Here is a 25,566-nt window from a genome sequence, read left to right on the forward strand (position 1 = left end):
GAAGTGCCCGGGACGGCTGGGCGGAGCTGTGTATGTCTTCCGGGACCCCTGACTGTGGTTGGCCACCAGGGGGCACCACGGGCCTGGGGCCGTCGGCGCCTTGGGGGCTTCCCGGTGCGGCTCTCCGCGAACTCTGAACCCGCTCCCTGAACGCGGCAGCCGGCCCCCTCCCTGTGCAGCGTCGCTGCGGGGGTTGGTGAATGAGCACGGGTTCTGCATCAGCCTTCCTGGGTTCAGATTCCACACTGTGACCGTCCTTTGCCCTTATTGTGAAAAAGCAGGTAATAATAGTGCTTACCTGATGGGGTTGTCGGAAGGATTAAATGAGTTAACATTTATGAGGCACTTTCAGTGCCGTGTGTGTTAAGCGTTGATCACCACCTGTGAGAATTAGATTAAGTTTAGCTTTCACACAGGGTGGGGGCAGTTAAGGAATTGGCAGAAGGTTAAAAAGACAAACTGTAATCCACAGTCAGTCCCCCTGCTTATCCGCCCACTATCTACTGTCCTTGCAAGGTGGAGACTGGAGGTAGAGTTTCCTTAAACAGCTTCATAAGTTGTTACCAAGCTAGCTCAGACTGGCTCTGCAGCTCAAGAACAAAGGAAAGAGGGGTGGAGACTTGTTTCAAACATTCCAAGTTTGCAGGAGCCTTTTTTTTTCAAATGTTTCAAATTTGGGCAGGCTAGTTAGACTTGTCGAATAGAATGCAACCTCTGAAGTATCCAGCCAATGGAGAAACAGGGGAGGGACTTGCGGTTAGGTATAGGGAATAAATACTGCTGGGTCTATTGTTCTGCGTGCCAACCCCCACATTTTGGTTGGGCACCCGTTCTTGCAAGACCATGAATAAATTCGTTTCTTCTCCACAATCGGGTGAGCATTTATTCCTTTTTAGGAATAGTGCTTGTTTCTCACACACCAATTTACCATTATCCATGCAGAGCGTAAGTGATCTGGTTAGGACACAAATGGGGCCATCTGCCTACACTTCTAGGGATCCAGTTCTAATACAGTAGAACCCGACACTTCCCGTGATTTCGACCCTCTCCTGCCCCAGCTCTGACCCCTCTGCTCCTGGAACGCAGGCTTCTGCTACACCGAACCTTCTTCACTTAATCTGGCCATTGCACCCCCTGGCCACAGGACGTTTGCACATATTGTCACTTCTGCTGCCTGCCCCTCACTTCCTAGCCCCAGTTCAGTGATCCCTCCAGGAAGGAGGGGTCTCTTGGATCCCTGTTGTCCCAACTCAAGGATGGTCACCAGGGGTTGCTCTGGACCAGCAGAAACTGGAGTGCACATTTGCACGTGGTGCGAATGAATTCCAGGCTTCAGTCAAGCCTTCTAGAAGGCTACATTATTCTTCCCTCTTCAGGGTGGGCACTGACTCAAGCAGCAGCTTTAAAAGATCTACTTCACAACGGAGCTATTTATAAAATGCTCTTGTGGGAGGCGGACGAGTGATGTGGCTGAGCCTGGGGCTTTGGAATCTGTCCAGCCGGAACTCAGACCCAGGCTCTGACACTGCCTGCCACCTCTGGCAGGTTATTTAACCTCTCTCAGCCTTGTTTCTGCACCTCTGAAATAGGGATGAGCCAGTGATCTACTGTCCCTCCTTATGGATAATGGGTCTGGAGGGGAGGGGCACGTGGCCAGAGGCGCCGTCCTGATCAGTTTTACAGACTTTGGGACTTGTCTTCCAGCCACTGACACAGCTACAGGGGAGCCATTTCTAAGAAGTAATGCATACTGATGAGATGGCAAATTCTAAGAACTCGGTAAGAATATAACAATTTAAATGGATTGCAAAACCAAAGCTGTAATTTGTTAGTAGATGAGTAAGATCCCTCTGGAAGCTGTTCTGAAAGAGCCAAGAGGAAGGGCGTCCACTGACACCCACTTAGCATCTTCCCCCCTGCCCTCCTCTTTTCTCATCACTCTTCACTGAAGGAAGGTGATAAATTGGTCCCTGAGAGAAGCCATTTTAGAAGGAATTGAAATTTTATTGGCTGAGTTGACCTATCCTTTGGCTATGGGGGATAATTACCAATCCTCCCATCCAGTCCCCCCACTCCTGGCCTGCCCTGCCCACACAGGGAGAACTGAAAAGACTCTGTGGGCAGCAGTGTCCTGGGTGCAGGACGGCCCCTCCGTTCCCAGCCGCTGTGCCAGTCCTCCAAGGGCAGAGGCTTCTGGTGTGTCCCCCTTCATTTCCACCAAGCTAAGGCTTCACGGCAAGTGCACAGGGCAGAGAGACGTCTCCTCTCCTTGCCTCCCCCCCACACCCCCCATTCCACAGTTCCTGCCTCTGCTTCTGGACGGGGGCCCATTAGACGAGGCTGAGGGCCAGTGTCCATGCCGAGTGAGTCAATCATTCAGGCAGTGCTGGGAAAGAGGGGGATGTTGTGCAAGCAAGCCGGAGGGAATTAAGGGCTGGCTGAATTCCAAGAGTCCACGACAGTGTGAGGGCAAACCTGGCCGGGCATGGTTCCCCCTGCCCCCGTGCTCCCCCACCCACTTGGCCAGGAGCCTAAAAGGCCCTTCACAATGTGTGGCATGACTCCACTTTCCCATTAGGGAGGAGACTTCGTGCTGTCCCGGCCAGCTCTGCAGGGCAGGGAGGGGAGAGGGCTCCTCTTGACATCCCTAGAGAAAGCCCCTGCCTCAGGCCCAGGCAAAAGGAAGACCTGAAACCACCCGCCTGTTGGAGGAGAGGCGGGGTGCACGGAGCCCAGGCAGAGTTGGGTGGACACACTGCCCACTCTGACCTCAGATCCAGGCTGGACGTCTGCAGGCAGGAGGACCACAGCTATGGCTGCTGGTGTCGTGTGGCCCTCACACCTCCCAGAGGCCCCTGCTCCAGAGTCCTGGGGCCCAGCGGCTGTCTGCCAGACTCGCAGCCATGAGCCAAAACGCTTGGCAAGAAAGTGCTTGTACACTGTACTTGTACTGGAAGAGCTGTAATCTGGTCCTGGGCAGCTCAGAGCCTTTCTGGGGATCTGGTGTGAGGTGGTGCCGCCTCTGTGGAGCTGGTAGCCAGCTGGGGTGTTGGGAAAGTTCCAGGGCCTGTGCCCTCAGCTGAGGAGGCAGCCCTGGGCCCCTCAGGCTGAATGGGATGTCACGTTGTAGGATGCTTTCTTCAGGGTCTCCAGGAAGAACTGCTCATTCTCCAAGAAGTCCCGGTCCTGAAAAGCAGAGTTGGGTGGGCAGCTGCTTTCCAGCTCCCTCCGATACGGGCTTCTCTAAAGGGAGACGCCTGCTCTTGTGCCTGAAGGGAGGGAGCCGCTGGACACTAGCTGGGCCAGCCCTCACGCAGGGGAGCCCCCTTCCTACTTCCTTCCTGGCTCTGCCGCTTCAGGGGAGCACTCGGGGAAGGAGAGAGCATGGGCTTTGCCGTTAGACCAGGCAGGGCCTCCAGCCTGCTCAGGGTGCTTATTAGCTGTGCAACTGCCTATGCATGACTTCATCTTTCTAAGCCTCAGTTTCTTTGTCTGTGAAAATGGAGATAATAATTACCTACTTTGAGGGGCTGTGTGAGGATAAAAGTGTGGAATGTACAGAGTCTGGCAAATGGGAAATGCTCACAAAATTGATAATTATTATTCTCCTGGTTACAGGGTTATGGCAGGGTCCAGCTGAGATGATAAATGCAAGTTGCTAAGTACAGAACCTGGCCTACAGGTGAGGTCTCCAAACATGCTCCAAACATGAGCAACATTTTGTATTTGTAGTCCCCTTCCGGAGGTGGGTCAGTCCTCTCTGGGGTCAAGATGTGTCCCTTCCTGCCTCTGCCCTGAGCTGGAAAGACTCTGCCCATCCCACATGAACACAGGACTTCCCGAGAGCCCAGGGGGCCTGAGTGGGGTTCCCCTCACCTGCTCGGCTGTGTGCTTCAGCAGCACCAGTTTGGCGTGGTGGTGTGAGGGGCCCAGGCTGGCTGGTGGCTGGCTGCACCGAGCAATGGTAGTGGCAGGAGTCATGGTGCCTGAAAAGGCCGAGGAGAGGTCAGGGACAGAACTGTGAGCAGGTAAAGCAGGATGGCCCAAACTTGCTTCCCCAGGGCCTTTGTATAATGTGGGACAGACTGTCTGGAGGGCACAGCAGCTCTCGAGAGCCTTTAAAAACATGCTCCTGTGTTTTTGACCTTGCAAGTCCCTTTCTGGGTATTTAGTCAATGGAACTAATCAGGCACAGCTGCGAAGATGAATGTACTAAGATTTCCACTGAGGCGCCATGAGCCTTACTGAAGACAAATCACTCCATGAGGACTTAGTAAAAAATATGAAAAAGCCCCATACTGGGAAATTATGCTGATTAACAATTGTAAGTTGAATCACTGACCTGAAAACACGTTCCATATGTATATAACTGAATAAAAAAAAGCCAAGTTACAAAGCATCATATGATAGGATCTCATTTTTGTTTTTAAAAACATACACCCAGAAATCTGGAACTTTATGCTTTAAAAGGTTACAGTGGTTCTCTCCAGACAGAGAGTGGGCTTGAGGGTGATGCTATTTTAAATAGTCCCCCCACCTCTAGTCCTGATTTATTTTCCTGTGATTAACAAGCACTGCTTGTGTGAAAAAGAAACACAGAGGTGTTGTCTAAACCCCAGCCGGCCTCCCTCGTCTGGCCTCCCTCCTGGCCGTGCACCTGCCACTCACCCCCCAGGCCAGAGGCTGCTGGGCCCTGGGGCCTGGGGAACAGCCCCCCCAGGCCAGGCGGCAGGTCCCGTCGGCTGCGGTCCAGCTGCAGTCTCTGCTGGGCTAGACTCAGATGCTCCTGTCCCGTCCCGAGAGAGAAGGACCTGCTGAGAGGGGCATGGCCAGGGAGGCCTGGGCAGGGCCAGGGCGGGAGGGCCGGAGCCGAGGGGAGCCTTGCCTGGTACATGTGCTGCTCCTGCTGCCTCAGCCGCTCCTGCTGCTGCTGCACCACCTGGAGCCGCGCCTGGTGCTCCGACTGCACCTGCCGGGCCTCTCGCAGCGCCCGCTCCCCCTCCTCGAACTTCTCCGAGGCCACCTGCAGCAGGTGCCGGAGTCAGACGGGCTGACTGGGGCCAGGGGCGCCCGCCCACCCAGCGTGCCGCGGTGCACCTTGCTCATGCTCTCCACCTCGGTGGCACGGAGCTGGAGGCGCTGGGCGGCGGCGCTGACCCTTTCCTTCTCCCGCAGCAGCTCCTGCCGCTCCCGCTCCAGCGCCTCCCTCTCCGCCGCCAGCTGGTCCTCCTTGGCGCGGATCTCGCTGGCCCGGATCTTCAGCTCTGCCTGCTCCTGGGGACAGCAATGCCTGCACTGCCACCTCCAGCCTCTCCAAGCAGGAGGAGTCCCGGGGCTCCAGGTCTGGGCCAGGCTCAGGTGCGGGGATCTGAGCCCCACCCACCTGTCCTTCCTGACCCGAGCTGTTCCCGCCGCTCTGCCACCCCCTGACTGGTGGAGGCGGGGGAGCCAGGGGCTCAGACGAGGGGCCCGAGACCCTGGGGCCACACCAGGGCGCTGCCCTCGCCAGCCACACAATCTCAACAGGTCTCAGTTTCCCCATTTCTAAAACATCCAAGTTTCAGAGGATTGAATGGGAAAGGTCTATAAACATGGGACAATAAAAGGCAGTTATTACATGAGCCTTGTTTTCATTCCTACTCATTACCCCCATGCTCTTCAGCCACTAAGAGTGGAGGCTGCTGCATCGGGGGGAGGAGCCACTGGTGAGGACCAGGCCAGGGAAGGAAGGGGTCCCAAAGCGGGCAGGGCACCCCGCCGTCTTCTGATGCCCTGGGGGCTCTGGGCCCTACCTTGGCCAGGCTGACGAGGGTGCCCTCCCGCTGCATGTCCACCTGCAGCGCCCGCTCCACCGCCCGCTCGGCCCGCTCCTTGCTCAGCTTCTGCTGCGCAAAGAAGTCGGCCCATTCGGCCGCCAGGCGCCGCCGCTCCTCCCCACACTTGTGCATGACAGACTTCTGCTCCTCCAGCAGGGTGCTCTGGGAGGTGGGGGTGAGGGTGCAGGTCAGGGGCCCTGGGCGCCACAGTGGGGCCAGCAGCTGAGCGTGGTGCGGCTGGACTCACCTTGGCCCTCTCCAGCTCCTCCCTCTCCACAGCCATCTGCTGGGCCATGACCTTCCTTTGCTCCTCGAGGGAGCGCTGTGTGGCCTCCGCCTTGGACTGCTCCGCCGTCACTCGCCAGCGCTCCTGCAGACCCGGCCCAGGGCTCAGGGCTGCTGGCTGAGGCGCCATGCACACCCACCCCCACCTCCCACGCCGTGCCATGCACGTCCTTCCCAAAGCGGGGCAAGGTGAGGGGTGCCTGAGAGGAGGGCCTGTGGACTGCTGCCTCAGAAACCACTGCTGAGTGGGGCATTTGGAGGCCCAGGAGGGCCAAAGAACAGCAGCACCCTGCCCCTGCCTTGCCATCAACCAAGCCAGTGGGGCACAGCTTGACCCTAACATTGCACTAGGGATCGTGGGCACAGACAAGCATGGGGTCCTGATGGTGAAGCTCAAGTGCGCCTGGCCCAGGTGGGTGTGCAGTCAAGTTTACTGAGTGACTCAGAAAGGTTGGAGACAAAAAGCCAACCACGGCGACGTATCGACTCCCCTGCAGGCTGTATATTATGTCATTGGTGGACGGCGCTGACTACTAGGTATGTTCCATTTTCTTCTCTATTGTGTACCATTTGAAATGTTTTTAGCGAACATGTCTGTTATAATCTAGTACATTTTTTTTAGAAGGGTGAAGCTTGCTCTTATATATGGAAGATAGGCAGGGAGTTTACAAATATGTCTGCTGCAGCTCGGGAGGCAAGAGTGAGATTTAGTGGGCAAGGATGTCTCCCCCGGTGTCACAGGCATTAGCTGAGGCAAGCGGGCCCTGTGCAGGAAGTGCGGCTGGCTGGGCAGGGCAGGGCAGGGCTAGACTCGGGAGGGCGGCCCTGGTGGGAGAAGGGGTTGCCCTGCAGGACAATGGGGAGGACCAAGCGTGCAGGTGGGAGAGCCAGAGCACGAGGCCCCTGCTGGTCAGGCAGGAAGTGCTGAGGGCTGGGCAGAGTGGCGGGGAAGGCACAGAGGCAGGAGACATTTCAGGGGCAAGTCCGGAGGCCTTGGCAACGGATTGGCTTTAAGGAGGATGAGGTCAGAGAACTGCTGGCCTGGCCCGCGAGGTGCTCCGGGGCCGGAAGGCGGCCTCACCTGCTCCAGGAGCCGACTCTGCTCGTTCAGGCGTGCCTCCATCTTCCCGATGACTTCATGCAGCCGGTTCCGCTCCTCCTCCATGTCCCGCTGCTGCTGGCCCAGCCTCTCCTGCAGTGCTGGGGGCAGGCCCACAGGTGTTCACTGCCCACCCCACTCCTCCCAGGCAGCGGGAAGTCTGGGACTATGGCAACAGAGAGGAGGAACGGGACGTGCCAACCCTCACGGTACCTCGGAGCTGCGCGTCCTGCTGCCGCATTCCCAGCTCCCGCTCCTGGGCGGTGGTGAGGTGCGAGGCCTCCACACGGGAGGACAGTTCGTTCAGGCTGCTGGAGAACTTCTCCATCTGCTCGATGACACCATTCAGGGACCTGGAGGAGGGTGGGGTCACCCATGCCTGGGGAGCCCCAGCACCGTCCCCAGGGGTGGGCAGGGCCGGGGCAGGGCAGGTACCGTGTGTGGGAGGTGGCACTAGTGACAGCATCGATCTCTCGGTCCTTCAGCAGCTTCAGCCGCTGCAGCTGCTCCTCGTGGTCCTTGCGCATGTCCAGGATGGAGGCCCTGCAGGGGAAGGCAAGGCCGCGGGGCGGGGAGGGCCGTGGGCCACTCGGAGCCCGGACCAGTGTGGACAGTGCCGTGGGTGCTGCGGGGAAGGGCTGGGGGAGGAGCGTGCTCCTGGGGCCTCTGCACCCCTCCTCCCCCACTGGGCCCTGGCTCCTCTTTCTTCTTAGCTGTCAGGGCCTCAAGGCCACATCCACTCTCTAAGGTGGAGAGTCCTTCCATTATTCAGCAAAGGACTCGACACAGAGGGAGAATTCTGAATGACGGCAGCCAATGGAAGGCAACAGGGAGGCACAGGAAGAAGGATAAGTTCTCTGTTGCGAACCCTTTGGTGTCCTGCCAACCTGAGTCATCTTGAAAGGTCTTCTCTGACCTCATTGACCCCCGTTCCCCTACCGACCTTTGCCTAGTTTTGTTCTCACCTGGCAAGGCCACCGATGGACATGCCATGCCCACAGTGAGCCTTTTCACAAGACTCTAGTGGTTTGGCGGGCACATGGATTAGCCCTGAGCTCAGACACTTGGCAGCAGAGCTGGATGGTTCTCAGGGATGCTCGGGTGTTTGTCGCTACCACACCCCTGCCTGTTGCCTGCCTGAACTGTGTGCACTCGGACCTGCAGGTGTACCTCCTCTGCCTCTTATTGGGGGCTGGGCCCTTGGTCCTTGACTCAGTGGGCCAGAAAGGCAAGGGCCAAGCTCCTGCACCCACTGATCAAAGGCTGCTGAGTCATAGTTTGGGGCCTCGTGAGGATTGATTTCCATGAAAAAATGAAAGAAACTTCCAACTGGGTTTGATTCTGCCCTCTGGCAGACTCCCCACCCCCTCACCCCCTCACCCCCTCGGCCAAGGCCTTACCGCTGCAGCTCCCGGAGCCGCTCCATCTCCTGGTCCTTCTCCTGCTCGGCAGCAGCCAGGCGCCGCTGGTGCTGGGCCGTGAGCTCGGCACAGGCCTGCTCGGCCTCCTGGCGGTGGGACAGATACCGGGCTGCCAGCTCCTCGTTCTCCCTCCGGAGCCGTTCTTCCCGTTGCTGGTAGGACGTTTCCAGCACTTTGACGCGGCTTCTGCCAACGGAACACCCAGCCGTGGGGCGCTGAAGGCAGGCGGGCTGTTGCCTGGGGGGCCTCCCCGAGCACGTTGATTTTGTCTCTGGGATCAGTGTGGAGATCTGAGCCTTGGCTGGGCAGGAAAGGACCAGGGAAGACCAGGGATCTCGCAGATGAGACAGGCGGGAAGGCCTCGGGCAGAAGGAGCCGGGGGGTACCTGTGTGCCATCTCGATGAGCTCCAGGTCGGCCTCATGCCGCTGCTGCAGGCTCTCCAGCAGCAGCTGGTGCTGGGTCCGCTCCAGCTCCAGCTTCCGCACCTGGGAGAGAGCAGGAGGAGGCAGGGTGTGGTGGGAAGGGAGGCAGGGTCCCTCAGGCTACCTATCCCCTCCAGTCTATGCTCTGTGATGCTTTATGCTCACCGACCTTCCTTCTTCCTGAGGAAGCCTCCAGCTGCTCCCAGGGACACCTCCCGTCACAACCCGGCCCCACTGCCAGCTGCCCCTGCCCTCACCTGGGCCTCCAGCTCTGCCAGCTGGGCCTGACTCCGCAGCAGCTCGGCCTGGAGCTCGGCAGTGCCACTCTGCAGCTGCTCCTGTGCAGCCAGCAGCTGCTTCTGGTACCCCGGGCCCAGCAGCAGGCTCCGCATCAGGGCCTTAGGGAGCAGAGACTGCATGAGCGGGAGAGAGATGCAGCTCAGGGAGGGACAGGGACCCCGCTGAGCTCAGCTGCTGCCCAGCCCTCTGCTCAAGGGCCCTCCTGGGCCCTGCACCTGATGTGGCTGCAGATGGGGCGGAAGGACAGAGCACCAAGAAGCCAAGGATGAGGCTGGGGAGAGTCAGTCTCCTTCTTCCCTCAGAATAACATCCTCCCCAGTGGAAGTTTCCAGATTCTTAGAGGGCCGAGACTCAGCAGTCTGAGCTACAGCCGATGCTTATCACAGGGCACTTTCCATCAGGCCTGAAATCCAAATGTTGGCTGCAGCTCTGGTTCCTGCTAGCTGCCCACCGCCCACTATCTCCCAAAGGTGCTTCTGGGTTGTGGGGCTATGCTCCCTCCCCCTGGTTCCAGGTGTCAGAGGTGACTGTCTCACCTGGGAAACAGATGGAGGAGTGCTGGGGGGGAGGCAAGAATGGGAAGAGGCTTTCTGGACATTACAGCAGGGCAGGTGCAACCTGCTCTGACTGGGGCATCCCGGCTGCCTCCACCTGGGTGCCTTCTCTAACTCCCTATCGGTGCTGGCAAATCAGCACCCAACTCTGCCTGGGCATGGCCGGGCTAGAAGTCCAGGAGAAGTGCTGGTGGGGATGCCGGGGGATCTTATATCCTGACGGTCTTCCTCCCAGGCTGTCTAGTCAAGTTGCTGGTGTGGCCCCTGAGCTGGGGAGAAGTGCCCCATGGGCCTGGGCCCTAACCTGTCTGTCTGCCCTCCCTACCTGGACAGGCACTGGAAGCCCTGGGGGCTCCTGGGAGCTCAGGAAACAAATCGCAGGGTCTGAAAAATCAACAGCAGAGAGATAAGGAGGGGCACGGAGAGGCCCAGAGATCTGGGCCTGTGTTTGTCTGGGGGAGTCTCGCCCCACTGACCTTCCTGGGGCCTCTAAAAGCTCTAAGTACCTCCCCCTTGCCCCAAACAAAGCAGAAAACCAACCTGTGCCGGGGAGGTCTCCAGGGGCTGGTCCCTTCTCTGGGTCACCTGCGGGGAGGGCCGAGGCAGCCTGCTTCCAAGTCACGGGGGATCTGGGACACAGGAATGGGGTGAGGTGGCCAGCAGGCAGCCCTTCAGGTGGGCCACGGGGAGAATGGGTGGGGTTGGCACAGGGGACAAAGGAAAGCTTCAGGTTCAAGTAACTGGTTGGAATAGGCCCGGGTGGTCAGTGGTTATTCCCAGTGAGAGTCTCTGCGGTGCTGGGTGGTTGTGCAAGGTATCAAATCCCGACCACCAGATAGACCAGGTCAGGGTTGCAGCACAGTCATCCACCTCTAGGCGTGAGGCTGGTGCCAGCCCCCCTGCAGCCCCAGCTGCAGACATACCCCGAGATGCCAGGTGGCAAATCCTGTGCCGGTGCTCCTGAGCTCCTGCCAGCAGCTGTTTGTTCAAGCCCTTGGGTGCTGGCAACAGGTTGGCTAAAAAAAGGTAAATGTCAAAGGTGAGGGTAACAGGCCCTCCAGGTGGGCTGGATGAAGACGGGGCCCAGGACACGCTCCAAATGTATAGCTCTGGGGCCACTCCTCTTCGGGCCTCCCCCTGGCTCTCCTTCTGTTGCTACCGTCTCATCTTGGGGACTTCTCCTCCCAAGCCTGTGCTCCTGGGGCTGGGGGGTTGCTGCCTCTTGCCCTTACTACTACCCTGCACCCCACCCCACCCCAGTATCCTTGTGGCAAGGTGAGTGGATGCTAACCAACTGGGTTACTCCAGGGGGTCATGGGGAGGCTTAATACACCGGAGTCAAGTTCAAGTTCAAAGCTTCATTCTGGTCCCCTGAGTTTCACTCAGTTTGGGTGTAGGCACTACTCCATCTCCTCCCAGCTGAGCCACCCTCCAGGCTGCCCACTGCCCTCGCTGGTATGTCTGGGTTCTCAGGGTCAGTGAGGGAGCTGGGTCCTTCCTGCTGGGGCCTCAGTTTTCCCGTTGGTTTTCAGTCAGAGTCAAAACTGCTCTCCTCGAGTCACATCAACCCAGGACTTGATGTCCCTGAATCTGTTCTGGAATTGCCCCAGGTCACCAGCCCTTTGCTCTGGCTGCGGAGCAATCATATTGCTTCCTCTGGGTTTTGGTGCCTTCCCGGGCCCTCTTGCATTCCTGCCCTCAGAGGCCATTCAGTGCCCTGCCTCTTGGGCCACCATTCTGTGGTCTCCCTCGTGAGCCACCTCTTGGCCATGGCATCTGCTCTAACATTCCCAAAGAGCAGGAGCCAACTGCAATGCACACCTCTTATTTGCCTTAGCTCAGGTCAGCAGAAGCACCAAGAATTGGACACTGGGATTTTTGCCACGCCAAGGGCGCTGTGGGCAGAGCTGCCCGGAGGCACCAGGGTGGCTGTGGAGTGTTTTCTATGTGAGGGCCGCCTCTGTCCTCTCCTGCCCTGATCAAGTCACGCCTTGTCCCCATGGCAGGGCACAAGCGTGCAACAGCCACCCCAGGCCCCTGTGTCTGCACTGAGCACAGGCAGTGAAGCTAAAGCTAAGAGGCATAGGTTAGTGGTCCCCATGCACTGAGGCTCAGGGATGAGACGGGCCCCTGCCCAGGACTCCTGCTACCGGGTTCAGCAGCTCAAGTCTGTACCTGCCGGAAGGGGGATGGTCCGCGGTCCTCACTGGGTCCTGGCACCTCGAGGCCCCCGCCCGCTCCTCTCTGGCCAGCCCTTGGGACTTCTTCCAAGACAAAGCATGGCTCAGCCAATCCTCCTCATCTTTGTCCTCGGATGCACCCGGCTTGGAAGGCTGGCTGGCTCTGGAAGCAGGACCTGCACCCCCAGTGGGTGCCTTGGCCCCCAAGGGCAGACCAGCTGGTGCAGAGTGCTGGCCTGGAGCAGGGTGCTGGCTCACAGGAGGATGCCCCACAGGGGTGGAAAGCGCTGAGCCCCCTCTTCGGGCCTCTCTGGTGGGAGAGGGAGGGAGTAGGTCGAAGTCTTCATCCTTCAGGCCCAACCAGTCAGCTCCTCCCTTTCTGGGGTGGACAGGGCTGGGTGCAGCTGGGGTGCTCTGCTTGGAGGCCGGCTCTCCCTTGGGGTTGGTGTCACCTTCTGCTAAGAACCTACTTCAAGACAAGAGGAGGGTGGCTAAGGCAGGGAGGGCAGCTCGCCCCAAAAGCCCCTTACCAACCTTTGCCTCAGGGGCTGGGAGGTGACAGTAAGGAACTCCCACAGCCAGGAGCCCATGCTGCACAGGACACTGCCAAGCCAGCTTGAGGCCTGATGGGCAGCGACTCCTGGGCCAGCTCAGGTGGCCGAGTGGCAGCAAGCCGTGCTCTCTCTGGAGAACCACGGAATACAGACATCCTGAATTTCATCACATGAACTGGGGACAATTTTATTCGCAGAGAATTTGATCAAATTACAACCCAGGGCACACAGTGACAGAAAAAATCAGTTGGATCACAAGTGGTTTCCAGACTCTTATCAATAGTCATTTGTCCTTTGTTCATTTGTTTGGCCATTGTCTACATTTGTCACTGACAGTGGCAGCAGGTTCCAAGGCAAGGTTATACTGCAAGGGAGGAAAAAAAATGAGTATGTTCACATGAGCTATTCAGTTAGAGGGAGAGGCCAATGAGCAAATGTGGCACAGTGCTACAGCTGCTGACCGGGGCCAGCGGTGTGAGGGATACTGTTCCTGAAACTTCTCATGTTAAGTCCGAAACCATTTCAAAACAAGAAGCTTAAAATATAGACCTGGGAGAGACACTTCAAATTCAGAAAATCCTATCCACTGACTTTGTTGTTGAAAACTGGGAGAGACCGCTGTGAGGACGGTCATGGCACATCTGCCCAGCAGTGCTCTTTGGGAACGTGCCTTGGGCAGCTGCTGTGGCAGGTCGAGTCTTACCTCCCCTGAGACTGACGGTTCCTCGGGCAGAACGACCGCGGCCTCAGAGCCGCTCATGGCCGAGCCAGGCCCACCTTCTCCTTTTCCTTCTGAGACAGGTGGGGCGCGGGCACTATGCCGGGGTCGGTGGGGACTGGGCAATCTCTCTCTGCCTTCGCCACTGCCGAGCCCAAAGTCTTGCATACCATGGCCTCCCACACCAGAGCCCTGGGGCTGAGGGGAAGGCTGCGGGGAGCCTGGTCCCCTGGGGGCAGCACGGCCCGCGGCCAGCCCTCTTCTGCTGCCTCCTGGCACCCCCGCAGGGGCGCTTACCTGACCGACTGCCGGCGAGACTGCCGGCCCTCCGAGGAGACCACAGTGGGCTGGTAGGCCCCGAAAGTGAGGTCCTCGTCGCCCCAGGTGTCTTCTTTGTCTGTGAATTAAGGAGCCCGTGACCATGATCTAGACCTGGGGGAGCCAAACTCTTTCAGGGATGCAGAACTCGTTATTTAAAAAACAGCTGAACCGGCAGCTCACTGCATCAAGACAGTGAATTACAAGTGAAGCTGCTGTAGTGGAAGTGGGGGTGAGGGGCTCGGCATCCAAGGGGCTCTGGCACCCGTGGAAACTCCTCCAACTCCAGCTGGCGTAAGAGTCACCTGGAGCTGTTAAAAATGCACTTGCGGGACCCTGCCCCAGAGATGCATTAGGGTGAAGCCCGGGGAGCTGCGTGTGTAACAGGCACCACTGACAAGTCAGGACCCGGGGCCTGTGGGCTGAGGCCTTGAGAAAACTGTGATCTGCCCTGTTAGTGGGTCATGAAACCAGTTTCATGAACCACAGCAGTGTATCTATAAATAAATAGCATAACGATAGATACTCGAGTACTGGATGTGGTAACAGTAAGTACTATTTCATGAATCCTTGTCTCAATTATAAATTTGTATACAGTATATAATGTGTCATGGTGCAAAACTTATTTTCTTATAATGGGTTGTGGTAAAACAAAAACTGGTTTCGGGGGACTAGGGTGCAACTGCTTACAGGGTATAACATTTCCTTTTGGAGGGATGAGAATGATTTGTAACTAGATAGAGGTGGTAGTTGCACAATATTTTGAAGGCACTAAATGCCACTTAACGGCTAATTTTGTTTTATATGAATTTCCCCTCAATTCAGTAAGCAGCAGGTCCAGCAGCCCCGCCTCCCCCAGTGGCTCCACCCACAGCCCTGCCCCAGCCCCACCCCCACCCACCCCTCGGCCCCGCCTCCCCCCTGGGGCCCTCACCCTGCCGCCTCTGGTCCTTCTCGTCCAGCTTGGACTCCCTGTGTTCCCCAGTGCCGGGGCGGGCCAGGAGTCTCGTGGCAGTGCCTCGACCCAGCAGCTCCTCCAGCTTGGAGCGAGCAGGGCGGGGCCCTTCCCTGCCAGAAAGGACAGGGGGGTGGGTGCATGTGACAACAGGGAGTCCCAAGTACCACGCTGTGCCCACCCTAACTTCTCCCTGGACCCGCAGCAGCCGGGCCAGGGACTCTCCACCCTAGAGATCCTTACTGGTCTCCCGTCTGCTTCCTCTCTCCTTTGGGGCTGTCTCCAAACCCCAAGGTGGCCATGATGTCATCTCCATCGTCAAATATCAGTTCTTCTTTCTTTCGGATAGGGGTGTCCCCAGGAGTTAGAGGAATAGGGGGACCTGAGAGACAGAGCACAGACATGGTGCCCACAGCCTTCCCGTCCCCTGTGTGATATCTGAATGGGTTTGTAGGGATGTTTCTCTGTAACCCTGGCCTTCTGGGTGAGGCCACGGGCACCCCACCTGCCTGCTCTGCCCGCTGGCACCGACTCAGCACAGGCTCACATGTCCCACCCGCCTGTTCTTGGTGACTGATGATCTCTTGGTCGAGGATCTAAGACCTGTAGTCCCTGCCCTTGGCGGGGGAGGTCTGGATCCACATCAGAAAAGATCCCGTCAGCCCACATACCCCCACTGCCCCAACCTCTGCCTGCGCTGGGGCTCTGTTTGGAGGCTGGTTTACTGTCTGTCACGGGCAGCTTCTTGGCCATTCCTTCCTCTTCATCGGAGAGAAGTCCTGCCAACGGGTCTTCCAAATCTCACAGCCAGAAGGGAAACACAGGTCAGACTGTGGCATTTTGGTCAGGAAAGAAAAGCCCTAATTGGGCCGTCCTCACTCGAGTCAAGATTTCTAGCTGCTCAGACACATGAACAAAGCCTCTCAGCATCTGGAGGGTGAGGCGCCTGTGGCAAGGGGGGCCTTGGCACAGAGACGGGGCTCACCAAGGGCAGAGGGAGTGGGGAGGGTGGGCCTGAGGCCTGCATTCCCATGTCACTGCCCCAGCTCGCCCGTGTCACCCCACCTGGACCTGTCTATGTGACCACCCAGGCTTGCCCTTGTCCCCATCCCCCACCCCCAGGCTCGCCCGTGTCGTCTTGGGGGCTCTGACTCGGGGCTGTACTGCCACCAGAAATGTTCCTAAGGCATCAGATGACAAGCAAAACATCTGTGCGTTCATGAAGGGAAAGGGAAATTTTCCAATAATTTTTAAAATCTTCAGTTCAATGCCTGTCTTCAAAGAGCTGTGCAAATAAGTTCCCAAAATATTCCAGCCAATACAACCTAACTAGTCCCTTCTTGAACTCATGAGAGATTAAACCAGCAGCACCGCCTGTCTACCACTCATCTGATACACACAGTGACTTGGCCTCAGGCAAGCAAACAAGGAAGCAATATCCAGATTAATCGACTCTCAAAACTGAAGTGCCCCCAAAGCATGATTGAGGGACCTACCGTACCTTCAAAGGAAAACTTCCTGTACTGATGCCCAGAGCTACTGGGAGGGGGAGATGGCTTCTTGGGAGCAGCACCCCCTGCAGGAAACAAACAGAAGGCACAGTCGTGGGCCTGGGCTGAGGTTCTCTGCCAAGCCATAGACTGGGGTCCCTGGGACAAGGTGTACTTCTTCCTCAGAAACTGGGGGTCCATGAAAGCGGACACAGCCATGGGTGGGGTCCACATGTCCCTAGCCTCACACAGGCGTCTGGCGGGGAGACGTGGTTCAGAAGCTACCTCCTGGGCCGGGTCACCCTGCCTCCCTAGTTACAAGCCACTCCACAGAGAAGAGGCACAAAGACTACCATAACATTTTTCATTTTAACCCATATGGTTTCCCCAGGAGCTCCCCATGTTGGACTTAGAAGGACTGAGACAGACCTAGGAAGGGAGGATCAATTTGACCCTGTCCCCCAGATACACTTTCTCACACACACACCCACCCACACACAAACACCCGTACACCCACACATGCAGCTCCTTTAGCCTCTCCATCCCAGTGCAGGAAATCACAGGATGTGAAAGCTGCCTTCCAAGCATCTTCCACATCCCCAGAGCTTTCCTAGCAGATTCAAGAAGCTCCCTCCCACTCACCTTTCTCACTGGCTGTCAACTTGCCAGCAGGTTTGGGAGGGCTGGGCAGCGCTTCTTTCCCAGAACCCTTTGCAGCTGTTCTGCTAGCAGCTGGCTTACACTTCTTCAGACCTAAGAGATCAGCATCCATGCCGTCCATATCCTGGGAAAGCAGGAAGGAGGGAGGAGACCATGGAGGGGCTCAGCTGGTGGCTCCGAGCAGCCTGGTGGTGACCCTGCCTCCATGTTCCACATGGGACAACTGGGGAACTTGGGTAGGGAAACTGAACCAGACAGAGTCACAGCCTCTCCACATGGCCACTTCTACCGCCTCCCACTAGTGGCTGCTGCCCAGATGCCACAGGGAGAAGGTCATAAAACCTGCTTTCACCAGCTTCATGCTAAGGCTTAGTGAATTTCAAAACTCTCAGATTGTACTGGAAGGAAACAGCAGGATTCTGGGGTTTAAGACTCCCACAAAGACCTCCCCTGCACAGTGAGAAGGGCTCCAAGGCCTTTTAGCTTCCTTAGCCTGCCTCGAGTCAGGGGAACTGAACTGTGATCAGGGGCACAGAGGTGAGGAGAATGCTATCCCATGTCAGTGGATGCTCCATGCTGACGACATATTAAAAACACCAGGGACCAAGCAGGGAGGTGCAAGCAGTCAAGGGCTCCCTGGTCAAGACCTGCTGAAGGACGGCACATGACAAGAGGATGAGGACTTCTATTTGGGGAGGGGAGTTGGTGCCCCAGGGGCCAAATTGTGAGGAAACAAGGGAAAATGGGAAAAGTGTTCAGAAAAAAAGGTGAAGTAGGAAAGAAAATGGAACCGAGGAAGCGGGGTGGGGGGGTTGGGGGTTCAGCTCAGGCTTTCAGAATAAGGTGCTCAGAGTCAACACTGGAAATGGGCTGGCCAGAGGACACGGAGGTCACGTCCCGGTGTCCCAGGCAGCTGGCCTTGGGGAGGGAGAGTTCCAACAGGTTAAAGAAGCTGAATCTGGAGCCAAAAGGGAACACACACCAATTCTTTAGAGCCCCAGAGGGCTGAAACCCAACGCGCAGCTTAGCCTGGGGACCGTGGCAAATAGGTTAAGCAGAAGGGACAGTGAACCCGAGGGTCAGGCAGGAGGAAGGCGAGTGGAAACAAGAGGCGCTGACTGTTTCAGGCCCGGACCAAGCGATCTGAGCACTGTGAGATCATGTTCTTATGAACCATTCAGAATTTAAGTCTTAAAATTCCATTGTAAAGATTGGCTTTGTGCTGGATCTGACGAGAGGATGGCTGCACCGAAGGGGACGTGGCAGGGCATGTGGGGAAAACAAACTTCAGGGAAGAACGCCTTCCCCCTCCTGCCCCTGGGTGGTGCCAGTGGTGGAGGGGACCCAGCCAGGTGAGTGGTCTGTTGGGGACGCCCCATTTCACCCGGGGGCTGAGGCTGGGGCTGTGTCTTGGGCTGGGGGAGTCTCTGTTTACCAGAAAACTGATTTATACCCAGAGGGGCAGGGAGGGCAATAGGTCCTGGATGAGTTCTGTTCTTGCACTGGGAAGAGCTCAGAAACATGTTTTATGGGGACAAGTTAGAGGGAGAATGAAGCCTTGGCACCAAATATCATCACCGCATCCCCAGTCTAGTCTGGGAATCGTCCGAGCTGTTTCATTACCTTCATGGCTTGCACCAAAGCCTGTGGGTCTGCCTCTGAGATGTCCGAAACCTAAGTCACAGCAGGGCGAGGACACAGACGAGGAAGCTGTCAGTCAAGGCCCAGAGAGAGTCAGGGCTCTCACCCCTGCTGCCTGGCTTCTGCGGGGGCAGGGGACACAGGGCCCTCTGTCCCCCTCACTGGGACTCGGCTGTGGTCTGAAGTCAAACGCACCCAGTTGTGGAAACCCAGAAATCGCAGCCTCTTTTCATTTCTTCCAACTGGAGAGACCAATTCCCTCAAAGGCACTCAAATTCTGCTGCTTCCCATCCACGTGACTGCCGAGGGACAGTTTATTATGGGAAGTACTTAGAAGGAGCAAGACTCAAGACTCCAACCATTCCTGGGAGCTCAACTTTCTAGAGAGTGACTTGTGGGAGGAGGAGGCTTCTGCTTTGGGACCACGCAACAGCCCTCAGCTGTTGCTTTAAGAAAAAAGATAATCATCCATCTTACTGTTCCAGGGGATGAGGAAAGAGGATGCAGAGCGGGGGACCAGGCCAGGCTCACCTCGGCATCAGCCTCTGCTAGGCCTGCCATGGTGCTGAAGAAATCGTCTTCCAGAAGAGACCTGCAAAGTGGTGGAATCAGCACCCGCCTGCAGCGCCAGTGGCATCAGGTCATTCACAGGAAGGAAGAGGGCCTTGGAGAGTCCAAGTGGCCTTGCATAGACTTTTCTCTGGGAGAAAAGAGTTGCTAAAAGGAATTCCACAGGTCACCTAATGCAATGATGTTCAATTTTGTTAAGGCAGTAGAGCCCCTTGAAAAATAAAACAGTAAAAACAATAGATAAGAGTGTCCATCAACAGACAACTGGATAAACAAAATGTGGTACATCCACACAATGGGAAAGCATTCAACTGTAAAAAGAAGTGAAGCACTGGTACCTGCTACAAGGTGGATGAACCTGAAAGCCATCATGTTGCATGAAATAAGCCAGACACAAAAGAACAAATATTGGTTTATCTTACATGAAATACTCAGGATAAGCAAATTCATGGAAACAGAAGCAGAATAGTAGTTATCAGGGGTGAGTGGAGGGGAGAAGGGGGTGTTATTGCTAAAAGAGTATGAGTTTTGGTTTGGGATGATAAAGGTAGTTTAGAAATAGTGGTGAAATTTATACAGTATTGTCAATGTTCTCAATGTCAAAGAGTTGTCCACTGAAAATGGTTAAAATGATTTTTATATTACATACATTTTGCCACAATTAAAAATAAATAAATTATTTAAAAAACCCCAATAGGTAAGAGAGAAAAACAGAATTGCTTTGGTTAAAATGAAGAAGGAGGGTTGAGAACTCACAAAACTTTTCCCTTACCTGTTCTCCATCAGGAGAACCTTAGACAAAGCAACACAATTTGAAAACCACTGATCTATGCCAATCCCTTTATTTTGAAAATAAAGAAATGGAGACTCAGAGAGGTTTCAAGAAGTTGCCCAAGGTAGCAAGTAAGTCTCAGACGTAGAGACTAGAAGTCAGGACTTTCTACTCTCAGTTCCGTTCTCTTTCCACAACTCCAGGCTCTTTCAGTGACTGGGAACTGAGAGACAGGGGTGGAAATTACTGATATTAAAAGTAAGCAGAGTAAGGTGCTTCAGGACTCTGTTCCTCCACAGAAACTTTACACCACCACCAAGAACTGACAGAAACACCTTTCTCAAAGCTCCAGAAAAAGGCTGAAGGACGGCCGCAACAAGCAGGTGCCGAATCAGGAAACCGGCTTCTTCAAAGTGGGGGGAACCCGTGGCCCCCCGACTGGCCTCACCCCCACCTATCACGTGTTCAGTGCGAATCCCTTGTCCCAGTTCCCGAGGGAGCAGAGTAACCGTATGCACATCCTGAGAGCATGTGTGCCCGGCCCAGTCTGTCTGGTGGTGGCCTGAGGCACTCACCATACCAGAACCTGCCCAGCATGTAGGAGAGAAGTCTCTGCGGACACTGTAGGAACAGAATCAAGTGGCTGCCTGGGCAAGGGACTGCTGGCTGTAGGGCAGGTGGTACAGTGCCCAGGGCCATGGGGAAACTAGGGAAGAAGGGGCGCTTGGACCTATGTAAATGGGGGGACTTCCCAGGGCCACATGCACATGACCAAGAAGAGAGCCATGAGCAGAAAGGATCAGGGAGTTCCCTGTGCTTTGGTCTGGAGCTCTTCTTTAAACTCATCGTATGGATAAGCTCCGAGGGAGAGCACTGGCAGAGGTCAATGTGCAAAGACTGGGAAAGACGTTTTCTTTTTTGCTTTTTGTTTGTTTGTTTGTTAGCTCCTGGCATTCAGGAAAATCTCTGCCATAACACTAGCTGGATACAAGCTTAAGGAGCAGATGCCTCAGAGTCTAAATTCCAGTGACACCATCTTAAAATATCAAAGTGTCAACAAAAGATAACAAAGCATACAAAGAAACAGGACATGATGGCCCAGGAAAAGGAGAAAATTCAAGCCCGAGAAACCATCAATGAAGAGGACCAGACCTGGGACACGCCAGACAGACTTTGAAAAAATGGTCCTAACTATGCTCAAAATGATACAGGAAAACATGAAAAAAGAACTAAAGGAAATCAGGAAAACGAAAGATGAACACAAAGAGATATCAATAGAGAGATGGAAGTTATGAAGAAGGACCAACAGCTGAAGAGCACAGCGGCAGAAATTAAAAACTCCCTTGAGGGGTTCAGCAGCCGCCTGGAGCCGGCAGAGGAAAAGCATCAGTGACCTTGAAGATAAAACAATTGAGATCATTCTCAGCAGAAAGCAGAAAGAATGAACAAAACCGGACAAAGCCTGAGGATCCTGTGAGACACCGTCAAGCATCCCAATATACGCATTGTGGGAGTCCCAGAAGGAGAAGAGAGGGAGGAAGGGGCAGAGAGAATATTCAAAGAAATAATGGCTGAAAACTTCCCAAATTTAATGAAAGCCATGAATACACATGTCCAAGATGCTCAATGAATTCCAAACAGGATAAACCCAAATAGACCCAAATCATGCCATCTTCTAATCAGACTGTTGAATACCAAAGAGAGAGAATTCTGAAAGGTACACAGATAAAGCAATGTGTCACACAAAAGGGAGACTTAATAAGATTACGTGCCCATTTTTCATTGAAACCATGGAGGCAAGAAGGACATTGGATGACATACTTAAAGTGCTGAAAGCAAACAATTGCCAACCAAGAATTCTATATCTGGCAAAACTGTCTTTCAAAAGTGAGGGAGAGATTAAGACATTCCGAAATAAACAAAAGCTGAGGGACTTAGTCACCACTAGACTGGCCCTATAGGAGATGCTAATGAGACTCCTGCAGGTTGAAAGGAAAGAATAATAAGGGTAAATATAAATGCCAGTCCTATTGTTATTTTTGTTTTATAACTCCACTTGTTATTTTCTATACAATCTAAAAGGCAAATGCACAAAATGTAAATGATAAATGTGCTCTTGGACTCACAGGGTACAAACATGCAATTTGTGACAAGCACTACATAGAAGTGGGGGGATGGAGGGGTACAGGAACATAGTTTGTGGATATCATTGAAGTTAAGTTGGTATCGGAGCAAACCGGAGTGTTATAGATTTAGGATGTTAAATTTCCCCAACAGAACTACAAAGAAAATATCAGAGAATATACAAGCTCACAGAGACAGAAATTAGAATGCAGGTGGCAGAGGGCAGGATGGTAGAGGGTATGGGAAGTTAATGTGCAGTGGGTGTGGGGTTTCTGTTCGGGCAGATGGGAAAGTTTTAGTAACGGAAGGTGGTGAGGGTCCTACATCAGTGCAAATATGAGTAACCCCCCTGGATGGTGTGCTTGGGGGTGGGTGAGATGGGGAAGTTTATGTTGTATGCATGTGTTCCCACAATGAGCAACTAAAGAGACAATGACAATTAAATCCAGTCTGTGATCCCAGATAGGGTCTAATAAGGGACAAGAGGAGGCCCAAAAGGACAATTTTGGGACACATGAAAAATGTAGAATAAATAGAGACTGTAAGCTTTATATCACAGTTAAATTTCTTGAACTTAATAACTGCACTTAAGGTGATTACGTAAGTGAAAATCCTTGTCTTTAGAAATGTATATGGGAGTATTAAGTGTTCAAGGAACATGAAGTATACAACCTCCATTCAAGTGTTCAGAAAATGGAATGATAAATGGATAAACAGACCAATAAACTGCTGAACTGATAGACTGCTGGATTGACAGAATGATACGGCAAATGTGACAAAATGTTAAAATTTGTGGATGTGATGGAATGTGTCAGAGTTCTTTGTATGGAGCTTGTGTTTTTTTTGTGACTGTCCTGTAATTTGTCAGCTTTTCAAAATTAAAAGTAAAAAAAAAAAAAGAAAAATAAAGTGGGGCACCTGCTAAGTGAGAAGTGGGAAGGTGGAGGGACAAGGAGCATCTGGAATGAACTAGGTGGCGGACACCCAAGCCAGTGCTGTGCTTACCTTGTTCTAGCCCTTGAAGAAGGGAGCAGCTGAGCTGCACCTGTGGTGTCTCTGGCACGTGAACCCAGTTTGACAGGCTCCTCAGGTGGTGCCACTGGAAAAAAAGAAAACAAAAAGAAGTGTCATTTGCCTAAAGAACCTGGAGTCAGGATGAAAAGGATTGCAAATTCCCCCACCCAGCCGCCTCCCAGACCTTTCTACAAAGAAGGGCCTGTTTGGAAGAAGGCAACTGGCTTTAGATACAGGTCCTAAAGTTATCCCTTAAAAAGTTGAAGGGGGGCAGGTGGCACAATTGCAAACTGGAAGTCAACCCTAAATGCCAGTGGGTGCCAAACAAAGAGCCCAACCCAACCTGAACCAACCCCACCCTACAAAAATGCAGGAAGAACCATGGTGATTGCACAGCCCAGATCCAGAGGTTAGAATACACAGACTTGTGCTTTGTGGGTTCTCCCGGGCCACGGGGGAGTTGTTGGGGGTGGGGGTGGAGAGAACACGGGCACCCAAGCCTCACCATCCCTGGTGAGCTCTGCAAGACCCTGAAGCCCTGCTTCTCAATGCAGCAGACATGGGCACACAGGACAAGGGACTAGGACCCTGAATATACAAAGAACTCTTACAGCTCAACAATAAAAGGAGAAATAACCCAATTTTTAAATGGGCAAAACATTTTAATCAACATTTCTCCAAAGAAATGGCCAATAAGTAAATGAGAAGATGGTCCACATCATTAATCGTTAGGGGAATGCAAATCAAAACCACAATGAGATGCTACTTCACACCCACTAGGATGACCAAAATCAAGAGACAGACAATAACAAGTGCTGACAAGGATGTGGAAAAACCAGAACCCTCATACATTGCTGATGGGAATGGTTCACCCACTTTGAAAAACAGTTTGGCAGTTCCTCAGAAAGTTAAACATAGTTACCACATGACCCAGCAATTCCATTCCTTGGTATATACCCAAGAAAACTGAAAACACACGTCCACATAAAAACTTATACACCAGAAACTAAGAAGGCGGCTAGGTGAGACAGGCAAAAAATACACCTCCATGAAAAACACTAAATAAAAACCAGAAAGTGACCCAGAATACTGGTTACAGTGATGCGTGCCAGCTGGACGTGTTCTGCTAGTTCCACAGGGGCTGTATACTTGGTGAAACTGGGAGTCTGCATTCTGAAACGAGTGAGTAAGCTGGCTGGAAGACTCGCAGCCACGCGGCGTTGTGGGGAAGCCAGGGCTTGGCATTTGGAGACCGACTGGCTCTTTTAAACAAAAAAAAAAAAAAAAAAAAGGGAAAAACCCAGGTGCGGCTGCAGTTGCGGGAGTGGGAACCATGCAGTAAAACACAGCAAGAGGGGCCTGGGCCAGCCTCTCGGTGTCTGGCCTGGAGGATGGTCCGCTGCAGATACCCTCGGGGCCGGGGGAACGGAGGGGAGAGCCGGAAGCTGAAAGAAACCCCACGGCTTGCAGCTGGTTCCCCGGAGGGCTGGATAAACTCCTGCCCGGGGCCGTGCTCACAGCCCAGAGCCCCACCAGTTGTCCCGGAGCTGAGAAGGAGGAACTGTGCGAGGACGGAGCGGGGGGGTTGAGAGGCCCCGTTTGGCCATCTTTGCTTCGGGCTGAGAGTGCTCCTGCATGGCCCGGCAGCCTGGGGCCTCCCTTGAGGGACGGTGCACACTGGTGACATAGCACAGCATTCCCTCAGCTGAGGTTCTGGAGGATCGTTGGCTGGGAGGGGGGACCTGCTCGGAGAACCCAGGGATGCCACACCAAGTCTGATGGTTTGTGAGACAGCGAGAGAGAGGGGCTGGGGCTGAAATGAAATGAAGGCTTAGACTCTTGTGGCAGCCTTGAATCTCCGGGAACCTGGGGGATTTGAATATTAAAACTGCCCTTCCTCCCTGGCCACCCGTACACGCACCCCACATTCAGGGTGGACAGCTCCAGCAACACACCCAAACTGAGTTCTCCAACTGAACCCCACAAGAATCATTTCCCCACACACCGCAGGAACAAGGTTGAGAATGGACTTGAGGGGTATATGTGACTCACAGACGCCATCTGCTGGTTAGTTAGAGAAAGTGTATGTCACCAAACTGTGTTTCTGAAAAATTAGATCGATATATATATATATTTTTTAAAACTTGAAAGAACCCTATCAAGCAAAACAAATGCCAAGAGGCCAAAAACAACAGAACATCTTAATGCATATGATAAAACCAGATGATATGGAGAATCCAACTCCAAACACACAAATCAAGATATCGGAAGAAACACAGTACCTCACACAATTAATCAAAGAACTACAATCGAGGAATGAAAACATGGCAAAGGATTTAAAGGACATCAAGAAGACCATGGCCCAGGATATAAGTGACATAAAGAAGACCCTAGAAGGGCATAAAGAAGACATTGCAAGAGTAAATAAAAAAATAGAAGATCTTATGGGAATAAAAGAAACTGTTGGCCAAATTAAAAAGACTCTGGATATTCACAATACAAGACTAGAGGAAGCTCAACAACATCTCAGTGTCCTAGAAGTCCACAGAACAGAAAATGAAAGAACAAAAGAAAGAATGGAGAAAAAAATCAAAAAAAATCAAAATGGATCTCAGGGATACGACAGATAAAATAAAACATCCAAACCTAAGACTCATTGGTGTCCCAGAAG

At 54.0% G+C, this 25,566-nt stretch overlaps 1 protein-coding gene and 1 long non-coding RNA gene across 11 annotated transcripts in view; one reads left to right on the plus strand and one right to left on the minus strand.

The window, feature by feature from the left end:
• The first annotated feature begins 1 nt into the window (after position 1).
• LOC119513667 lies at positions 2 to 5,611 on the plus strand. The gene is made up of 4 exons (XR_005212681.1): positions 2 to 281; positions 1,705 to 1,779; positions 3,619 to 3,682; positions 5,176 to 5,611. It is a non-coding gene; the product is annotated as an uncharacterized LOC119513667 (long non-coding RNA).
• FBF1 (Fas binding factor 1) overlaps positions 1,183 to 25,566 on the minus strand; it is a 37,931-nt gene continuing 13,547 nt past the window's right edge. For 3 of the 10 annotated variants that reach the window (XM_037809060.1, XM_037809061.1, XM_037809058.1), the window contains exons 5-30: positions 22,887 to 22,980; positions 18,947 to 19,007; positions 18,398 to 18,448; positions 16,757 to 16,898; positions 16,126 to 16,200; positions 15,296 to 15,424; positions 14,868 to 15,006; positions 14,604 to 14,737; positions 13,649 to 13,748; positions 12,075 to 12,548; positions 10,823 to 10,915; positions 10,440 to 10,528; positions 10,225 to 10,283; positions 9,303 to 9,458; positions 9,008 to 9,108; positions 8,601 to 8,807; positions 7,636 to 7,743; positions 7,414 to 7,553; positions 7,183 to 7,301; positions 6,064 to 6,186; positions 5,793 to 5,978; positions 5,098 to 5,274; positions 4,886 to 5,023; positions 4,669 to 4,786; positions 3,877 to 3,986; positions 1,184 to 3,186 (exon numbers count right to left, since the gene is read on the minus strand). In XM_037809060.1, coding sequence (XP_037664988.1) covers positions 3,103 to 3,186; positions 3,877 to 3,986; positions 4,669 to 4,786; positions 4,886 to 5,023; positions 5,098 to 5,274; positions 5,793 to 5,978; positions 6,064 to 6,186; positions 7,183 to 7,301; positions 7,414 to 7,553; positions 7,636 to 7,743; positions 8,601 to 8,807; positions 9,008 to 9,108; positions 9,303 to 9,458; positions 10,225 to 10,283; positions 10,440 to 10,528; positions 10,823 to 10,915; positions 12,075 to 12,548; positions 13,649 to 13,748; positions 14,604 to 14,737; positions 14,868 to 15,006; positions 15,296 to 15,424; positions 16,126 to 16,200; positions 16,757 to 16,898; positions 18,398 to 18,448; positions 18,947 to 19,007; positions 22,887 to 22,980 — 3,407 coding nt within the window. In that variant the 3' untranslated portion in view covers positions 1,184 to 3,102. The other 7 variants (XM_037809064.1, XM_037809065.1, XM_037809063.1 and 4 more) reach the window with 7 other exon arrangements.

Source organism: Choloepus didactylus, chromosome 18, assembly GCF_015220235.1.
Source record: "Choloepus didactylus isolate mChoDid1 chromosome 18, mChoDid1.pri, whole genome shotgun sequence".
Lineage (NCBI taxonomy): Eukaryota > Metazoa > Chordata > Mammalia > Pilosa > Megalonychidae > Choloepus > Choloepus didactylus.